We start from the raw sequence: 21,560 nt of genomic DNA on the forward strand, positions 1-21,560 counted from the left end.
AATCCACTGTGGAAAACAGCAGTATAGGAGCCGTAGGGAGAGTTTCTTTGTAGCCACCTGAGCTATACTTCCATATATGGTTTATGTTCAAGGGCACATTCCCTAATTACATGTCCCAGTAAGAGAGGCAATGCCTCTATCAACTATGCTATTTATTGGGGGGAATTTTCCATTAGGAGTTTACAGGAATTAGTAACCTCTCAGGAGGATGTCTCAAGTACCATTAGTAATTTCTAGGCCCAGTGATATCGAATAGAACTTTCTGCAGTGATGGAAATGTTCTATATCTGTGTTGTCCAATATGCTAGCAAGTAGGCATATGTGGCTATTGAGCACTTGAAACATGACAAGTGCATCTGAGCAACTGGAGTTTAAATTTTATTTAATTGTAATTAATTTAAATTTAAATAGCTACGTTTGGCTAGTGGCTACTATCTCAGACAGCACAGCTCTAGAGGATAGCCAATGCATTCTGACCAAGTGATCAGCAACTTAGAAAGAGGCAGGTGTATGGGGAAGAGTGAGAAAGCCACCGAGGTAGGGTGTGGGGCGGGAGTACCTGTAACAAAGCTCTGGCTAGTCCACCTTTAAGGATGTTCTCCCTGGACCTGTGGCATAAATTAAGGATAAAGGACAAAGAAGTCTATTCTCTGGAGATGGCATTTAAAAAATTGCCTAAAACCTCTCAAGATAAACTGACCAGTTATGTTATACACCAGTCTTGGTGTTTGTGATGTGGTTGTGTGTGCAGATATGTGTGTCTCTAGCAGGAGGAATCTGGAGATTCTGAGGTGACTGCCAAGATGTTGGGAATCACAGGCCACAAGAAAGAGAAGTGGACTAAGTGTGGTGTTAGAAAACTATACTATATGAGGCGACTCTCTTAGACACTCATTTCAAACATTTTGTGTAAACTGAGGTTGGAGCCAGAGTCTGACTAAATCTCCCAAAACAGAACTCTGTAAAGAAGAAAAATAAGATAAAAACCCAAACAAAAATCATCCCTACTTTCTCAACCAAGACAGGTAAGCAATTAGAACTCTAGAGCATGTTCCAGATCATGCTTACTTTGTTCTTTGTTTGCAGATACCTATGGGAAAGGACTCTACTACCTGGCCCACTTTTCTGTCAGCCAGGTGAGTGTGACTGGGCCTGTGAAGGGAGAATATAGAGTTCTACTAGCTTGCTAAGATGCTGGGAATCATGACATAAATCCACCTAGAATTCCTTCACTGTTCATCTTACTAGTTTGCAACTGCCCCATCCTCTAGACTTCAGATAGAGATATAATATGCTCCCCGGAAGTTTTCTGTGATTAAGCCCATTCATATTTCATCAGTAGCTTATTCCAATTCACCAAGCACGGATGGACAGGCTGTTTCGATGTTTTGTAGCCCTTATTCCTATGTCGCCTTGGAATGGTGAGCATATTTTGTGACTTCTCCACATGTGGAATATAAGGTTCCTGATAGCTGAGATTCTTTGTCTTCTTAGAGTTGGTGTGATTCTAGAGACCCTGCCAGTGCTTAACCAATGCCAATTTGGATGGTAGTTGGCAATAGGAGATAGAATGCTAAAATCATGGTCTCACTATCCAAGGTCACAAGGGGGGGCTCTTAAGTTATCTTACTTCATGGTCTACATTTGTGCCTAAAAAGAGGTTGTGAAAAATTTGAACAAATTTTGCTATTTTTTCCCCCTCTGGTTTCTTTTATCCCCAATTGACAGAATACGATGCACAGTCATGTAATTTTCAACAAATACATCAGCGATACAAACCCTTTGAAACTGGGCTACATTGAGATCTGGGGAGTGGGCAGTGTCTCCGTTTCCAGTGTCAGCATCTCTGTGAGCGGCGTGGTTATAACACCCACCTTCTCCTACAACTCTACAACACAGGTTTGTGACCAGTGAAAAGTCCAGATGGTATTTCCCAACCCTGAGCTACCTAGGGCAGTTCCGTCCTGCTTCCCTTCCAGATGATACCCTCTCCTGCAAAGCCCTTCCCGAATCCCTCTGTGTTCCGTGTGTCAGAGCGGACAGCACAGAGATGAAGGGAAAATTCAGGGTTTATCATCATTTGGAATTGATGGTCTGGATCCTTACTTGTCATGTATGTCTTCTTGTCTGCAAACCTATGTAAAACTTTGTCTTTGCCTCAGAGATCTACTTCTCAAACAGCTTGCACTACCATATTTCATCAATTATAAGACACCATCAGTTAAAATTTGCTCCTTTATTTCCCATGCCACAAAGAAAGAAAAAGTCTTACAGAAGTATGATGCTATGCTTTCCTATCACTTAAAACTTCTAGTTTAAAAATATAGAAAGCTTTACAAAATTTCTTTAACCAAAGATTTTTATCATTTTACTATGATACTACAGAGGAAAATGTTGGGTGGAGATACATGGACATTGATAAATCTGCATCAAGGTAATTTAGAAGAGGGAAACTCTGAATGTGAAGAAATATTAGAAATATCTTAACCACTTTATATCATGTAAGTTTTTCTTTTATTATTTAAATTTCTAGGTAAATATTTTAAATTATTTTATTTGATTTATTATTATTTAGAAGAAAAATATGTGGCCTGAATTGGTTAAGATATTTCCTCTGAACTATCAGAGGTGTTGGTGATACATCATTTCATAAAAATTCTTTCACTGCTGTCTATGCAATTTACTCCAAAGCCACTAAGATCCTTTATACAAGTTTTCATTGTAGCATTTTTTTGATTTTACTGTCAGCCAAGATTCATATTCCTTTCTAAAATAATTCTTAAGTGGTTTACAGTCCATCCATTCATAGCAACAGTAGTAACAATGAAGTTCACACGTGTACAAACAGTTGTCAGGAGGGCTACTTGTTCACAGTAATTCCAAGCCTGTTGATTGTAAGACACATTCTGATTTCATGAACGTTAAATATGTGAAAAATCTGCACCTTGGATTTAATGCAGTCTTGTGGTTCGAATACCTAGCCTCATGGTAAATGGGCTCTTTTCTTGTGTGCTTACTTCTTGCTTTTTTCAGAACTTTCTTTTTTCATAATCCTTCCTGATTACAAAGCCTGAAATGAAAGTTTTCCTTCAGTTTGTATTTTTTATTTGTTTCCTCACTTTTGTGGTTTTCTTGTCAACCAACTTCCCCAACTCGACCAAGAGCTTATAAAGGACGTTGCCCAATTTTGTTGCTGACAAACAAGCTAACTACTGCACATGCGGTGAAACTTTATGGAAGGTATTTGCCTAGAAAAAAACACTGAAATATCAGACTCTTACTGGGCAATCATCAAGGCGCCATAAGGGAACAGGAGAAGCAGGAAATAAAAGGAGGGCTCCGAGGACATTTTCTCCAATTTGCGCAGTTGTTTCTCTGCAGTGGTTGTGTATTTCATTATTTAGGGTCTTGTCGTCTTTTCCCTACATACTGAATGATTTGTATACTCTAAGGGATTAAGAAACACCCTTCTCACCTGAAAATCTTAGGGCAGTCTGGAAGCTAGGCAATGACTTGTGAAAGTGTATATGGACCACTGGCTTGTATCTGATTTGTTTGACTGTAGGAAACATCAATCACCAGTTGCCCAATGCTTTTTCTTTGGTTCCCAACAGGTGTTAAACATTGATGTGACCAGCAGAAACCTCAGCTTACATAATTTCACTTCATTGACATGGAGAGCACTGTGAATTTTTAGAGCAAGATCCTAACTACGAATGGCTTTGATACTACTTATACTTCATGCTCATAAAATTATTGTGTGTTGCCAATCAGTTCATGCCCAGTACAGCTAAAGTATTTTCTTGGTTTTGTTTTATGTTCGGTCTGTGTTTTAGCCCTGTGCTATAGGCAGTAGGGAGGTGTGGAAAACTGTGGGCTACCTTGATGTCTCTCTGTGATTAGTATGGTACTGATGGCTAATCATACGTGTACTGAAGACGCACTGGGTCCATGATGAAGCGTGTGTGCGTGTATATGTGTGTGCGATTAGGGGGTGGGCCCACTCTTGCTAAATATACAAGCTACAGCTTTCCAGGATAGTTCGGATCCTAGAGCTAACTAACGCCTCAAAAAAGGATCCAGAAAGAACATCTGCCAGATAGTTATAGGGAGATGGGATAATTTGCTGAGAGCATGATATAAGGGGAAGAAAAGGCAAATGCAGGGAAGGTAAGCAGGAAAGATGAGAGAGAACAGATGATGCGGATAAAAGTGACCATGACAAGTAAGAAGATAACATACAAATATTAGGAATAGTAGCCTCATGGGAAGGAGAAAGGAAGAGCTAGCTCATTTGAAAACAAGAGGAGGGGCTAGGGGAAATCCTTAGCCTATGGGAATAGGGCTGGGGTGAGATTTAAGCAGGCAAAGTTGAAGGAAGGAATTTGAATGTAAAAAATAACTTATTTTTGCTGTGGTGTGCTTTGAAATGTGTAAATCTTATTTCTCTGCTCTGTGCCTAATGTATATAACCACAGTTCACACAAATGCATGCAACTCGTGCCAACTAAAAATAGGCAAGCAGATTTACGAAAGGTTTTGAATTTTGTGGTAATTTGACCGTGGGTAATCTCACTTAGGCATTAAAACTTCTTTTTATTCAGCAAACTCTTGTGAATTGGTCTTGTTCTCTTCAGAATCAGAGTTCCTGCAGGCTAATCCACCAAAGAAATGATCAGATTTATGGTTATTCACCCTTTTTCTTATGCCTCTGGCATGGGTTTTTCTTAGATTTAGGTTTGTGGGAGAGTGTGCTTGGATGTTTGTTGTTTTTTTAATCATCATAGAAGTTACTATACGTGGTAACATAACTCTGGCAAAAACAGAATTTGCAACATTATTGGTTAAAACACTAGATGGTTAGATTTTGGGATAAAGAAATTATATACTAATGTTCAACAGGGATATTTACTTTTAGTATTACTTGAAAATGAGTGTATTAGAGATGAATGTGTTTACTTTCCTACGTCTTTTTCTATCTTTCCCTTTTTTTTTTTTTTTTTTTTTAATATTTATTTATTTATTTGCTGTATCAGGTCTTAGTTGCGGTGCATGGGCTCTAGAGTACCCAGGCTCATTAGTTGTGGCATGGGCTTAAGTTATTCTGCAGCATGTGGGATCTCAGTTCCCTGACCAGGGATCGATCCGGCATCCCCTGCATTGCAAGACCGATTCTTAACCACTGGACCACCAGGGAAGTCCCATATCTTTCCCTTTTTTTATTGAGGTATAGTTGATTTACAATTTTGTGTTAGTTTCAGGTATACAGTGAAGTGATTCAGTTTTATATATATATGTGTATATATATAATTTTTTCAGTTTACTTTCCATTATAGGTTATTATAAGATATTGAATATTGTTTCCTGTGTTATACAGTAAATCCTTGTTGCTTATCTATTTTATATATAGTAGTGTTTATGGGTTGATCCCATACTTCTAATTTATCCCCCCTCCCTTTCTCCTCCCTTCCTTCCTTCCTTCCTTCCTCCCTCCCTCCCTCCCTCTCTCTCTCCCTCTCTTTCTTTCTTTCTCTCCCTCCCTCTCTCTCTCTTTCTTTCTTTCTCTCTCTTTCTTTCTCTCCCTTCCTTACACCCTCCCTCCCTCCCTTCCTTCCTTCCCTCCTTCCTTCCTTCCTTCCTTCCTTCCTTTCTTCCTTTCTCTCTTTCTTTCTTATACCAGGGAGTCAGATTCTACTTGTTTACTCATGTGTCAGTGCCTCCATAAGGCTACATAAAAATAATATAGGTAAGTTAGCTTAGTATTCTAATTATCAAAATAAGAGGCTTTTGGATGAGAGGTTGCACTAACTAGGCAACTAGTGAAACATGGAAAAACAACCACAGGGATCCCTTGAACAAAAAGATGGGAAACTTGTCAGCTATCCTTTGATAAACCCAGGAAGGCTACCAGGAGGAAAGAATTATTTACTTGATATATGAGAAATATGTTATCATCAAGGACATATTGCTAGAAGTTGGCTCTGGTTGCTACAGAATGCTCAAGGAGAAGATTTCTGACTAGAGAATCCTGATTGCCAAGTCTCTGAGTGAAGCATGAAAGGGTTTGCAACATTTGTAGTGTCAGGGGCCCTACTGACAGTCTAGTGGCATCTATGGAACCCCTCCTAAGAATGATGTTCTTAAATGCATACTATTGTAAAGGAATCCTATTATATTAAAATACAGTTATGCAAATATTTAAAAAATTTAATATAGTAATACATAAGGTGTTTTTAAAAATTATCACATTAAATAACAAGATCTAGCAAGTGGAACTAATGTCATAACGTCAGTGTGATGAGCAGCATAAACAATATTTTGAGATATCTACAATTTTTTTTTTACACTTTATTTTTTTAATCGACGTATAGTTGATTTACAATGTTCTGCCAATAGCTAACTTCACTGTTCCTTCTCACTAATAAAAAATGGGAAGATACTGGCTCACAAGCTTGTCTCTTCCCTTCAAAATGTCTCTGTTACTTTTTCATTGGTCAACACAAGCATGTGACCTAATATCTTCCAGTTGCTGGTTAACAAGAAGGGATGGTGAAGCTAGCTGTTTTCTGCACTTTAGGAAACAGATTATAGCTGGGATTGTCAGTTAGCATTTAATGTGAATGATGTCACAAGTGCACACAGGGTGTGGGGAGTTAAGAGTAAACTATCACACAAAGAATAGAAAGATTTGTGTAACAATAAATCTCCTTTCTTGATCTTTTGTCAACATATTGTCCCAATTTGAAATGAGATCCAGGTGCATTTTCCCTTTTAACAAAAGCTCTCTTGTACTAAAGCAAAAGATACGGTGTCTATGTCATTCTAGGAGTTTATAGAGGCAGAAACCAAGTTTCTGTGCGTGTGTGTGTGTGTGTGTATACTGGCCATGCACTGAACATTTGAAGCAAACATGGACTACTATGGGTACTATATTACTTAGATGCCATCAAAAGATGGCATACCCTCATATATTGCTATGTATAGAATATGCAATATCCTACATATACTATGTACCTTCATATATTGCTGATGGGAAGGTAAAATGTTGCCACTGCTTTGGAAAACAGTTCTGCAGTTCTTCAAAAAGTTAAAGCTAGAGTCACCATATGACCCATAAATTCCACTCCTAAGTATATCCCCAAGAGAATTGAAAATATGTGTCCACACAAAAGCTTGTACATACATTTTCATAGCAACATTGCTCATAATAGCTAAAAAGTGTAACCAACCCAAATATACCATCAACTGATGAGTGGATAAACAAAATGTGATATATCAATACAATTGATATCATCCAGCCATAAAAAGAAATAATAGACTGATACCTGCAGGTACCTGATACCTGCAACAACATGAATAAACTTTGAAAACATTACGCTAAGTGAAAGAAGCCAGACACAAATGGCCACGTACTGTATGATTCCACTTACATGAAATATTCAGAATAGGCAAATCCATCAAAAGAGAAAGTAGATTAGTGGTTGCAGGAACACAGGAGAGGCAAGCACACGGCTTCTTTTTGGGATGATGCAACTGTTCTGGAATTAGATAGTGGTGATGATTGCGCAACTTTGTGAATATACTAAAAACCACTGAACTGTACACTTTAAAAGGATGAATGTCATGGTATGCAAATTATATTTCAATTAGAAAACCCTACTTTAGCTAGGTTAAGAAGAAACAATTTTTTAAAAAAGATATTAGTGACTCACTGAAGCTCCAGGAGGGCAAGAGCATCAGGTTTGTAAGCTACGTGGTCAGGGACCAGACATGATTACCCAGTGGGATACTCTATTTGCCACTTCCATTAGTGCATGTCTGGCAACTTGCACCCCAATACTGAGCATAGGATGCTACTTGGTCCCCTGTTCCTGCTGCCTCTGAAATGATGCCCCTCCAATGTCCTGGAATCCACGTGGCACTTCCTCCTTCCCTCCACTTTCTTCCGGATCTCAGGCATATCTCATTGGCCATGCCCAGGCTCCTTGCCTCTACCTTGGCTAAAAGGAAGACTGTGAAAGAGAATGTCTAGCCTCTTCCTTGGAGAGGCGGAATTCTCAAGGTGGGAAGATACTGAGCAGTCAGAAAGCATGACAAATATCCAGTAGAGGTGTCTTCCCACTTTAAGATAATACAATTTCCATTTTAATGGTGTTTCTCTTATTAGGATACTTGGTGGGGATGCTTATTTGAATTAATGAAAAGCTGAGTTATACCAAGAGAACTTGGGGAAATAAAAATGGAGAAAGAAACAGTGTGATGAACCAAGCATTACTCATTCTTTCACTTACTTATTCAACAAAGAGCTATGTATTTAAAAACATCAATGGACATTGGGTCGAGTACTAAACACAGGAGATACAGAGGTGAAGAAAATGGCTAAGACCCTGGCTCTTGAGCTCTTTAGGCTACATGGACAGACAAGCAAGCATAATATAGTGTGACAAGCAAAGTAATCAGGTATGAACAGGAACACAGAAAAGGCACAACTATTAGACAAAACCCCACCTTCCCCTTTTATTAGCAAATGGAGCTTTCCTCATGCCACTAGGAAAGTAAGGGCCCTTTTATGGTCTTTTAGAAACTGCGCTCCTCTCGTCCAATTGCCACCCACTTTGTAGGGCAATAAATCAACCCTGGCAGAAGCTGACTACATCCACCCAGTTACCTTTGCTCAGTGCTCCTCCAGAACCAGCGAAGGACAGACACAGCACGTAAAAGGACATGGCTATGAGGTGAGTACTTTTCCCCATGTGCATGGTTCTCTGAACAAGGAGTGTCCCTTTCTTCTTGTAAATGCCTCTGTCTCCTCTGCTTAGTGATCTGGACAACCTGTACTGTGTTTCTGGACCTGAACCTGATTCTTCTTCCCTTTCCACGATGAGGAGTGGGGATGAGATAGTGCATGGAGGCATGAGCTGACTGGAGAGGAGAGGGGTCTGTGTGTGTGTGTGTGTGTGTGTGTGTGTGTGTGTGTGTGTGTGTGTTTGGGGGAGGGTCTCAAGTGCGATGTTCCTTTCCCAAGGAGAGAAACCAAGGAAAGAATAAACAGATGGGCTTCTTCTGGTAGCTAGCTGAATGTGGCATGGGTTGGAAGAAAGGTGAACTTGTCTCTTTTGGCAGAGAGGGAGATGGTTATCCAGTCCTTAAGGTTTTTGAATGATAACCAGGATTTTCATTATGCTAAAATTTTGTTTGACACAGAAAAGCAGCTTTGGGCAGGGAGGGTTTCTAAGTAGGGAAGACTTTCTACCTTCAGTAATCCCCACTCCTACCCTCTGCGTGGATGACAACAGTTCCAATGGCAGGAAAATGCCCGGGGTTGTCCCTGGAGTGTCCTGAACATCTGGAGTTCCAGGTGCTGAACCTGCTTCCCCAAGAGGATTAAGGAGCTATGGAAGAGGTGCTTACTTTTGGTTTGTAGAGGCTGGAGAGAAATGTCTCCCCATGGAGAGAAATAGTATTTGGAGGAGGAGGCTAACTGATGGACAGTGTGTTTACTGTGGTAGTGAGTCATGGGCTGCATGTACAAGAAACTAGCCAGGTACTGCGAGCATACAGAGTGGGTCCCTCAGGTTGCTTTCACTGCCTGAAATTCCAGCATCGGAGAGTTAGTCTCTAGATCTCTAAGCTCTTGAGTCTAGGAGACATGGTGGAGAGAGTGAGAATATTCAAGTACCAATTTATTTTTTATTTTTTATTTTTTAACATCTTTATTGGAGTATAATTGCTTTACAATGGTGTGTTAGTTTCTGCTTTATAACAAAGTGAATCAGTTATACATATACGTATGTTCCCATATCTCTTCCCTCTTGCATCTCCCTCCCTCTCACCCTCCTTATCCCACCCCTCTAGGTGGTCACAAAGCACTGAGCTGATCTCCCTGTGCTATGCGGCTGCTTCCCACTAGCTATCTATTTTACATTTGGTAGTGTATATATGTCCATGCCACTCTCTCACTTTGTCACAGCTTACCCTTTCCCCTCCCCATATCCTCAAGTCCATTCTCTAGTAGGTCTGTGTCTTTATTCCCAAGTACCAATTTAAGAAGGAGGGCCTGTCAGTTTTTGCCTCAGTTCCATGACTAACCGTGGTTAGACAAAATTCCTTAACATTCATTTATAAAATGTGAAGCATGACATCTGCCTGATCAACCTTGATACAGGGATTTTATGGAAACATAATCATATGAGATGTATCTTCTGGGGATTAGAGTAAACTTTTGGATAATTTAGGCCAGTGGAGAGACACCTGATAGATTTAGGCAAATAGGAAAGAATAGTTAATAAACTCCAACTTCAATGCCAAACCCCAATCCTAAACTCCATGTTGGCAAATTGGCTGTAGATCTTTGCTCCTCACCCCCATTTCACAATTAAGGTGCTTCTTTTCTTGGCTTATTAAATATTAACCTAAAGGCAGCCTCAGTTGAAAAGTGAAGCTATACACATACGAAAGTGCTTGTAGAAATGGTCATGGCATTGGGCTGGTGTTGAGCAGAGCAGGGGTGCAGGGAATGGAAAATTAAAGGAAAGGCAAAGTTAAAAAAAGAGAAAATTCTTTGTCCCTATCAGTTTATAGATTGTCACTGCATAATTGTTGGTTTGGTACAGCTGAAACCCAGAGGGAGAAGAGGCTGAGCAGCTGGGAATGGGAGGTGTCATGACGACCTTTGGTTACACAGCTAAAGAGTTTATGTTCTGTCTGGAGAACCACCGAAGACTAGAATATAAGAGAATGAAACGATCTTGTTCGTGCTGTAGAAAGATCAATCCAGCTGCAATGTGCAGTGGATTTCGGGAACAGGAAGAATGGAAGCAGAGGGCCAGTGGGGAAGCTGTGGTGACAGTTCAGGCTAGAAATGATGGCCTGACTAAAGCATTTCCAGTAGGAATGGAGAGGAAGGAACAAATTTGGAAGAGATTGGTAAAGTATCTGACTGAACTTGTAGCTGGCTGTGAGAACTAACAGGAGAAGAGTCAAAAAAGATACCTAGGTTTTTGAAGAAATTGTGATTCTGTTCCTCAAGGTATTAATTATTTGAGAAGGAGCCAATTTGGCACAATTGGTAGAAGCTGGGATCGGGTTATGGGGAGAGACGATTTCATGTTGAAACAGGTTGAATTTGGTTAAGTCTGTGGGAAATCCAAGGGAGATATCTAAGAGGCGGTTGAATATATGAATCCAAATCTATGAGCTAGAAATACAGGTTGGATTGTCCTCAGATATTATATGAAGTCATATGAGTGGTGGAGATGGCTAAAGGAGAGTGAGCAGTGGACCTGGGATGAAATACAGGGAATGTCAACATTTCACGAAATAGGAGGCTACAAAGAAAGTTGAAGAGGAGCCAGAAAAGTAGGTGGAAAGTTAAGATCGAATGATAGCAAATGATACAAACCAGAATTTTAAAGAGGAGGGAGTGGTTGATAGGGCTATCACTAAGCCAGTGCTCATCGTATTCAGCAGCTAAACCACTAGTGACCTCGGCAGGAGCAGTTTAAGTGGAATGCAGGAAACAGAATCCATGCCAGTAATAGGTGAGGAAGGTAATGCAGACAGTGTGGAGTTATCTTTTTGGAAAGTTACCAAGAAAGGAAAAAGAAAATTATAATGGTCTAGAGAAGAATACAAAGTCATCAACAGAGTTTAGGGTGACTTGGGCGAAAGAGCAAATTCAAAGGGAGAGGTTGATCATGCAAGAGAGAAGAAGGATATTTGGTGGAATAAGATTTTTGAGAAATTCAAAGGCTTTGAAATCTAGAGAATAGATACTAGGATTATACTTAGACAAGAAGAGAGAAAACTCTTTCATTGAGAAGAGAGGGGAAAAAATTAGAACTTATCTAAATATGGATAATTTTTATAGAGAAGCTTGGGTTGAGAAGCAGGAGGATGAAACAGTTTCTGCAAAATACTTGTCTGTGATGTTGGAGATAATATTGGCTGGAGTAAGAGTGCAGGTGACAGAGGTGGGGACTTGAAAAGAAGGATCAGTGTTTGAAATTTCTGCTGTGAAAAATGAGAGGAGCTGGCAAGATTGTCAGCCTGCAGGCCCAGGATGTTTGGGAGATTATAAACTCAGTGGCATTTACATTGGGCCAAGTGCATAAACCCAGAGGGCAGATATTTGGATGGATGGTTCGGTATAGCAGATTAAGGGAGCAAGGGAGATGAGAGCAATAATAGATATTGAGGTCTTAGGTCAGTTAGGGGTGAAAACCAGGAGGGGCTAAGAGATTAAAAGGAAATGAAAGAGAACAGAAGCTTTAATGTGATCAGAGAATAAGGAAACGATACAATGAGAAGTTAAAAAGACATGAGCTTCTGACCAGTAATATATATATATATATATATATATACCTATATGTATATATGTGTGTATATATATTATATATCTGACCAGTAAACAGGAGGTAGAGGTTAAAAGTTCAGAAGTGGAACCATTCTGGGGGATGATAAATTCCAGGGAATAGCCAATGTGTGGGGATGATGGGAATGGAGTGGTGACGAGTCGCTGAAGTTCAGGGCTGTCACGGAATTGTGAGGCATATATATGTATATGTGTGTATATATATGTGTATATATATGTGTGTATATATATATATGTATATATACACATATATATATAAATTATAATTAGAGTGGAAAAATGAATACCTCCAGAATCTGACCTCATTTTGTAGATTAGGAAACACACATCCAAATTGTTGAAATACCCATCAGTCAATATAAAACTAGGGCAAGAATTGAAGTTCTTCAATTCCCAGTTCAGTTCACACCCTCCAAAATACCAAATATTTTAAAACTTGGGTCTAGGCCTGATCTTTAGAGCTACTGTGAGCCACTAAATGTATATGGGTTTGTGTGCTGTGAACATACAAGGAAGCATGATGTTGAAGATCAGGATTAGGTTCATTTTTGTTACCAGATTCTTAAAAGGGTTAGTGAGCTCTAAACAGTTAAACACCTCAGCATCGTGGCATGGGAATTGGAATACGAAGACCTGGATTCAGGTTTTGCTACTTTTCACCTCCCTGAGTGGACATTCCTCTCTCTGCCCAGGGAGGGTGTGAAGATCAAAGTGGCATCTAGAAGTGCTTTGTGAGCCATCTCAACCCCTCATCTCTCTTTCTCCCATGCTCTATTCCATTCCTCCCTTCCTCCCTTCAGTTCTTTATGTCTGATATATTTTTCCTTAGACAGTACTCAATCCCTCTGCCGACAAAAAGGGCAAGAGTCCTGCAGGTGTTGGATGCACTGACTAAAGTTAATTGGAGACACTGTGATGAGTGAAAACAAATACTCTCTGGATTACGTAAAGAGTAAAGCTGATAATCAACTCATCTTGCAAAGGAGTTCACATTGTAATCAGGATGCCTGTCTGTTCTTCTGGATTGGTGGGGTTTTGTGGCATACTTCAATCCTGTTATCTATGTCCATCTAGATGGCGAGGAGGCTTAGTGTATTGCAAGTCCTTCTGATCATCTTCATCCTAATTGTATTGGCCGTAGATATCCTCTTGCTGCTTTTTGTGTTGGAGAATCCTTCAGGTAAGGGAGATGCTTGTGGCTGCTGGATTGGAAGGATTGGAACAGAAGTCCCCTCTGGATGCCAAAGGCATCCTTTTATTTCTTCATTCTTCAGCGTGCCACCACATTGCATTATTCAAAATATACATCCACAATTAATTTAAATAAATTTCCAAATGGTGTGTTCTTTTTCTGCAACTAAACCTTGAATGCTAGTGATATTCGAGGTTTCACAAGTCCCATTTGATGCAATTTTAACAAGATGAAAAATTAGGCTCTTCAGAAGCCTGTTCTTCAACCTAGAGTCATGTAATAATAGAATCTTCAAGAAGAAAGAATAGTAATGGTGCCCAGTCACTTTACATTATGGAAAAGGAAATTGGGTTACAGGGGAGTTAAGGACTGATTAACTTGACCTAAATTTGACAATTACAATTAACCTCCAGCCCATATTCTGATTAAATAGCTATGATTTCTTCATAGATACTTTTGAAACTCTTCTCTCACAGAAACATCAAACAGAATGTCTTCTCCTTCATGCACACTTTATACTCTAAATAATAAAATAATATATGCAGTACAAAAATCTATTCTTAAAATGAATTTGAGGTTTATTTTGCTTGATAAACTCACTTTATAAATGTAGATTTAGCATGCAGTGAAAAGAAACTGTACCCAGAGCAGAATCCTACCTACTCAATCTGTTTTCACCACTCTTCACAGTAAACATTAAGGCACTTTCTAGGAACATTACTATGACTCTGTAAGATGATATGAAAAATACAGCTCAAAATGGATCACAGGTCAAAATGTAAGAGCCAAAACTGTAAAACTTTAAGAAAAAAAAATAGGTATAAATATTTGTGACTTGGATTAGGCAACAGTTTCTTTGATATGACACTCAAAAAAGCATAGCAACCAAAAAAAAAAAATAGGCAAATTGGACTTAAAAATCAAAAAATTTGTGTTTCAAAGGACCCTCTCATGGAAACAAAAAGACAACCCACTGAATGGGAGAACATATTTGCAGATGACATGTCTAATAATGGTCTGGAATCCAGAATACATAAAGAAATCCTGCAATTCAAAATTAGAAGAAAAATAATCAAATTTCTAAAATGAGCAAAGAATTTAACAGACATTTCTTCATGGAAGGTCTACAAATGGCCAATAAAAAACTAGTCAGTATCATCAGTTATTTGGGAAATGCAAGTCAAAACGAAATACCCTTCACACCAACTAAACTGTCTATAATAAAAAAAGACAGACAATAACAAGTGTTGTTGAGGATGTGAAGAAATTGGAACCCTCATCCACTGCTGGTTGGAATGTAAAATAGTGCAGCCACTTTGGAAAAGAATTTGACAGTTCCTCAAAAAGTTAAAGTTAACTATATTACTTAGCAATTCCACTTCTACCTATATAATCAAGAGAATTTAAAATGTATGTTCACACATAAACTTGTATGTGAATGTTCATAGCAGAATTTTGTGTAATAGTCAATAAGTGAAAACAACCCAAATGTAAATTAACTGATGAATAGATTTTGAGAAGTGTTACATTCATATAAAGGAATATGATTCAGCCATGAAAAAGAATAGAGTTACATGCTGCAACATGGATGGACCTTGAAAACACTATGACAGGTGGAAGAAACCAGATGTGAAAGGCCACATATTTTATGAAATGTTCAGAATAGGCAAATCCATAGAGACAGAAAGTAGATTCTTGTTTACCAGGCACTGGGAGAAGAGGGGACTGGGAAGTGACCACTAATGGATGTGTGTTTCTTTTTGGGGTGATGAAAATGTTCTGGAATTAGATGGTCGTGGTTGGTTGCACAACTTTGTAAAATACTAAAAGCCATTGAATTGTACATTTTAAACAGGTGAATTTTATGGCATGTGAATTATATTTAAAAAAAAAAAAAACAACTCAACAAAAAGTAAATGTGTTTAACCCTTGGAGAAGTGTTAAACATTCTACGCAGCTACTAGTGATCACTGACTGGAGAATTGGCTGAAAGTCTGGAACTGCTTCCTTCCTGGAACTGTAATTACACTACTAATTTTCAACTTTGTCCTTTAATTTCTGTGCAGATACTTCATTTATTCCAGAGTGCCCAGAAACCCCCGAATCAGAAAGGATAGACTGCACCCCTGGCCAGGCGGTGACAGAGGTCAGAGAAAAAGGGTCCCTGCTGTTGGTCTGCTGGGTTTTATTGAAAAGAAATGAGTATGTGAAGTGGGGAGAAGGTGGTGATGGAGTGGATATGGGCCTCTGATTTGTTTGGAGTTCTTTCTTTCTTGCCTGATGAAATAAACAGCAACACTAAGAAAGTTAGGAAAGCAGCCTGGGGTAAAGGGAAGAGGAGGAGAAACTAACAAAAGTGTTGGCCTGTGGGGTCTAAAGTCCAGAGTGGAGGGAGAACTCTCAGTGTTGCTAAATGTGTCATAGTGTGATTCCAAGGATAGCCATGGAAAGGTTAAATGTTTGAGGGCTAGACTATGTATTTCTTGAGAATAGAGGCCATCAAGCACATATGGATGGCTGAGTCACTTGTAGAGCTCAAGTGACTTGTTATAACAAGAGTCATCTGAAATCATGTTATTGGCAAGCCATCCCAACGAACACGTGCTAAAAAACATAGGTTTTCTACCTGAGTAGCTTCCACAAGAATATCAACTATTTGAACCCTGCTTCGTTGTGACTTAATGACTTTATCATAAAGGTATACATATTTAGATTGTATTTCTTTATTCTATATTCTATACTCTATATCCCATAATATCCTATTGGGATATTAACTAGGACTGCATTAAATTTTAGGTGAAATATAGGTAATAATGACATAATAATTTTAAATCTTCCCATCTCAAAAACATAGAAAGTCTCTCAGTTTCAACTCTTTTTTTATATACATGCATATTTCTCAACTGTTTTATGTTTCTCTTCATATACATTTTATTACATATGCATTATGAAGTTTTCTTCCTAGATATTTCATATACATAGTTTCTATGTCATCCCATTCATTATATTTTCTAACTGGTGCTTCTTTTATTACTAATGATTATCTTATATTTATTTTATATTATATTTATATATTTATATTATACTATATTATGTTAATTATATAATTGACCAACTTAAATTTCCTGTTGTTTCTAAAATGGTTTGTAGCTCTTTTTATTGTTATTAAGCATACAGTGATATCCTAGGCAAATAATCATACATAAGAATGAAATTTCCAGTTCATAGGGTATGTACATGTTTATCTTTGGTGATATTGCAAAAAAGTTCTTTCAAAGTATTTGTGCTAATTTACATTCAATTTACTCTAGCATTAAATATGAGTTAATTTGCTCTACATCCTAGCCTACTCTTGGTGTTTTCTCCTTTTTCAATATAAACATTCTGTGGTTTTAATTTGTATGTTCCTCATGACTAATGAAGTTAAACACCTTTTCATATGCTGATTGGCTAGATGGATAATCGTATTTGTGAAGTGTCCTTTCCATTTCTCTTTTTGTCCAGTTTTTTTTATTGGGCTGTTCATATTTTTCTTATTGCTTTGTAGTATTTACATATTCTGGATGCAAATCTTCTGTTTATATAAATTTTAAGTATCTCCCTATGCTGTTGTTTTACTTTTAACTCTCTTAATGGTGACTTTTGATGAAAATTAGTTCTTAATTTTAACAAACTCACTTTATCAATTTTATATAGTTAGTGCATTTTGTATTCTATTTAAAAATTTTTGCCTACTCCAACATTAGAAAAATATATTCCTATTTTTTTCTCTAGAAGCATTGTTGTTTTATCTTCCAAATTTGACCTTTAATCCATCTAGAATTGGTTTTTGTGTATGGTATCAGGTAGGAATCCAGGACATTTTTTTTTCTTGAATTTCTAATAGACCCATCACCACTTACTGAAATTACCATCTTTTCCCCTCTGCATTGTAATGCCACCTTTACTAGAAATCATATGTTTTTATATGTGTGGATCTGTTCCTGGAATCTCTATTCTGTTCCATTGTTAGTTTGTCTGTTCTTTTGCCAGTACCACACGGCCTTCATTACTATAGCTTTATAGTAAGTCGTGATACATAGTTGTGTAAGTCCTCCAAATTATTCTTATTTTTCTTCAAGATTGCCTAGCCTATTTTTGACCCTTTAGATTTCTGAATATATTTTAGAATCAGCCTGTCAGCTTCCTCACAAAACCTACCCGACATTTGATTCTGATCACATAAAAGTCACAGATTAATTTTGGGAGAATTGACATCTTTACAAGAGTAAATATTCTAATCCATTAATGTGGTATATCCCTCTATTTATTAAGATTTTTAGTTTTGAAAGTTTTGGTATAGAGGATGAAATTTTTTCCAAAATTTTTCTGAGTACTTGATGTTTGATTTTATTTAAATATTATTTTTAAATTTTAATTTTTCATTTACCTGTTGGCATATAGATTTAAAATTGATTTTTTGAATATTTATTAATCTTGTAACAGAAATCATTAAATTTACTTATTAGTTCTCCTAGTTTGTCTATAGATTCCTGGATTTTCCTTATACAACAATGTTACCTGCAAATAATGACCGTTTAAGATTTTCTCAAATGTGCACTTTTTTTCCTTATAACACTAAAGATGCTTTTTCCTTCTAATTTTTCAATACAGTTTGGGATATCTTATCTGAAAATCAATATGCAACTTTAGTAGATTTTAGGGAATGGAACCTTCTGGAGACTGATTTTAAATAAACCTAAGAAATAACTTTTCAGTAAAATATTAACTCTAAAAGAGAATTTCTAATTTTAGAAGAAGTTGGCTACACATGATTCACAGAATTAAAGCATCTATCAGAGACTTTACTGAAAAAATCCTTGCATCAAATGGAAGTTGGATTAGATAATTTCCAAGTCAATTTTCAGTTCTCAAGTTCTATTAGTCAATAATTTCTGAGTGGAAAATGACATAAAAATCTATTTGGAAGGCAACTGGAGAGTATGCTTTAGAAAAGCTTGGTATTAAGGAAAGAGTAGAGATAGAGACTTGTTATGAGTCAACTGCCATAATCCAGGCGTGAGTTTATGAGGGTCTGTGTTATTGTGTGACTATGGAAAGGGAAAAGAAAGAGATATGTATATCTCAAAGGTTTGACTTTTGGTGTCTGGGATACAGGTAATGGCTTAAACCTGAAATAGGAATGTTAGGGTAGACTGTAGGCAAAAGTGTTATGTTTACCTGACTGTACTGGATTTCTTATGTTACTTTTTTTTTTTTTTTTATAGAGTTCGATAAACTTTGGAACAATTTATGGCAATCTGACCTTTTAAACTTTACAGACCTCAGACTCAGAGGTAGAAGGGGTACTTAAATGTCTGCCTCAGATTTAGGAAAATCAGCTACCCAGAAGTTATCCAGAACCCCCAAACTCTTTCTCCACTGATCCCCTCCAACTTTTTTTGTAATCTAAAGAGGAAGAGGCAGGAATGTCAGTTATATATATGTGGAGAATTAGTAAGTACATTTAAGAAGATTGTATGGTTGTAATGTAATTGCTTTGTTTATAATGGGCATGAAACGTTGATTTCTTATATTCATATTGTGGTTTTTCAGAGCAATTACATTAGATGTTAGCATCTAAAATACTTGTCAGAAAAAAAGACAGGAAAAAAAATAAAATAAAATGCTTGTTAGTACTTTATCTTTTCCAAATGAGTAGTATTGTGACCTATTCTTTTTAAATCACAAAATCTATATTGGTGATGTTAATTGGCTTACTTCCTTGAGGTGATGTCTGCCAGGTCTCTCTATCGTAAAATTACTATTTCCTCTCATCATAATTAATAAATATATAATGAGGAGATACTTTGAGGCTATGTAGCTATTGGTTTACTCTCCTATTTTGTCACCCATTGATGATTCTTGTCTGATTCAATTTATTACTATACATTTATTAAATGGTGATTTTCTAACTGCACATTTTTTTCTCTATATTCATTACTTGGCATTAAAAGAGCTCTTCTTTCTTTGCTATTTATTTTTTGAGTGATGCTTGGTAGATAGCTTCTTCCCTGAGCACCCCCAGATGCACCCCTTCTCTGAGATCCCCACACACCCTCACAATCCAGTAACTAAAAGTCTAACTCTTGGAAATCAGGGGGCTTCCAGGGCTCCTCTTCACTGGCGTTCACTTGGACTGGTCAGTGCCTGTGCTGTGGCTTCAGTATGTGAAGCCAGAATGGGATTCCTGCCCATCCAGGAAATAGACCAGTTAAGAGCAATTGAACTTCTGGTTCAGTGGTCCTCAATCTCGGGTGCATATTGGAAGCACCTGGAGAGTTCACTAATGCCTGAACGCTTCTCCCATCACCCAGGTGACTCTGATATGCTGTCAAGGTTGGGTGTCACTGCCGTGGTGGAGCAGTGGAGTTGGGGAGCTTTCTTGTTCGTCTCAGCTAAGTATAGCAGGAATTTAAACGTGATGAGAATTCTAGCAAACAGGAGTAAGAAACTAAGTTATCAGCTTCATGAAGGAGAGGGAGACAGAGAGACAGGGGAAGGAGGAAGAAGCAGAAGGAGGAGGAGACAAATAGAAGAGATGGAAAGAGAGGAGAGAGGGAGGGAGAGAGAAATGGGGCAAAATATAAACAATGGATAAAGCTCATTATAGGGCATATGGGAATTCTTGCGACTTTCCTATAAATTTGAAATTGTAACAAAATATTCTTATTCCTCAGGAAAGACCAAATCCTTGTAAACATTAGCCTCTGGGTCCTCTGGTCATCACAGAAAAAAGTAATGAGGGAATAAATCCTTTATTTACTCTCAACATTTAAGATGGGGTTTTGAGTAGAGGAGGTGAGATGGAAAAAGAGTTACAGTCTCAGAGTCACTCAGAGCTGACCTGAACTTAGAGACCACTGAGGGATGAGGAATGAGAGACCCATCGGCCAGAAGGTTCTAGGAGGAAGTTGGGGTCATCCCTTTCCACCTCAACTCTGAGCCCTTCTTTTTGTATTGTATCATTAGGCTTTCTGGAAACTGCAGTCACAAAACACATAAACTGGAAAAAGCACTTGAGGTCATCTAATTCACGCTCCTACCCTGTGTAGGAATGTTTTCAAACATTTCCCCAGAAGTACTGTCTAAGACCCCCGTCTAATATATATGCATAATATCAATATAAATGCATCCCTTTTAAATGTAGAAACAAATCATTCTCCATAGGTTGATATAAACATAGTTCCTCTCTGGAGGCAGTCAGCAGCGGGGGAAATGATGCGTGGCACTGGGAAAGACTCAGAGGCGGATGCTGTGAACCCAAGGAGAAAATGACCAGCTGGGGGCGCGTAGAAGCTTCACCTCAGCTCCACAAGGGCGGGGGGTGCTTGTCCATTTCCTGTTCATTTTGGTGGCTTCTGTTCTGACCTAACGTCAAGCTCACAGAGGATGCTCAGTGAGTATGTGCATGGTGACTAAATGCTGAGATCAAGAGATGGAGAGGAAAATAAAATGAAAGAAGGAAGGCTTAATAAGAACCAGAACTTGAAGTGGGTACGGAGGAGAGGAACTGCACAGGGCCATGAGCTATACAAATGGAGCATTAGAAGATTGTGGCTGCAGAACCTTGGAGTAGCTGCCCAGCTGACTTGAACTTGTCAAGACAGACCCGAGAATAAGGCTGTAGCACAGACCGAGGTTTGTCATCAGAAACCCAGCCAGGAGGTTCTTCTTTTTTTGTCTTTTTGTTTTTACCTAAAAGATCGAGGTTGAAAGAATTTGCTTGGGGGGCTTGGAGTAACACAGATTGGAATGGAAATGTCAGACTTATTTGTTAATTGGGCAAACCAGAGAGAAAAGGTCTCTTTTGATTGTTTTAAGTTTCTATCTAGATTCATTTTTATCTGTGTGTTTCTTCATGCTGTAGAATGTAATTTGTGCACTTCAAACTGCTGCCAAAGGGCCTCAACCATGTTTTAAGATTATTACCTAAAGGAGAGCCTTCATTTCCCT

At 38.1% G+C, this 21,560-nt stretch overlaps 1 protein-coding gene across 1 annotated transcript in view; it reads left to right on the forward strand.

The window, feature by feature from the left end:
* Positions 1–4,237, forward strand: part of MGAM (maltase-glucoamylase) — a 155,239-nt gene extending 151,002 nt beyond the window's left edge. Inside the window, exons 48-50 of the mRNA XM_082473191.1 lie at positions 1,087–1,136; positions 1,729–1,899; positions 3,615–4,237. Of these exons, the coding sequence (XP_082329317.1) occupies positions 1,087–1,136; positions 1,729–1,899; positions 3,615–3,689 (296 nt within the window). The 3' untranslated portion in view covers positions 3,690–4,237. The remainder of the gene's footprint in view (positions 1–1,086; positions 1,137–1,728; positions 1,900–3,614) is intronic.
* Positions 4,238–21,560: the final 17,323 nt, after the last annotated feature.

The sequence above is a fragment of the Balaenoptera physalus genome, assembly GCF_965194825.1.
Source record: "Balaenoptera physalus genome assembly, chromosome: 8".
Lineage (NCBI taxonomy): Eukaryota > Metazoa > Chordata > Mammalia > Artiodactyla > Balaenopteridae > Balaenoptera > Balaenoptera physalus.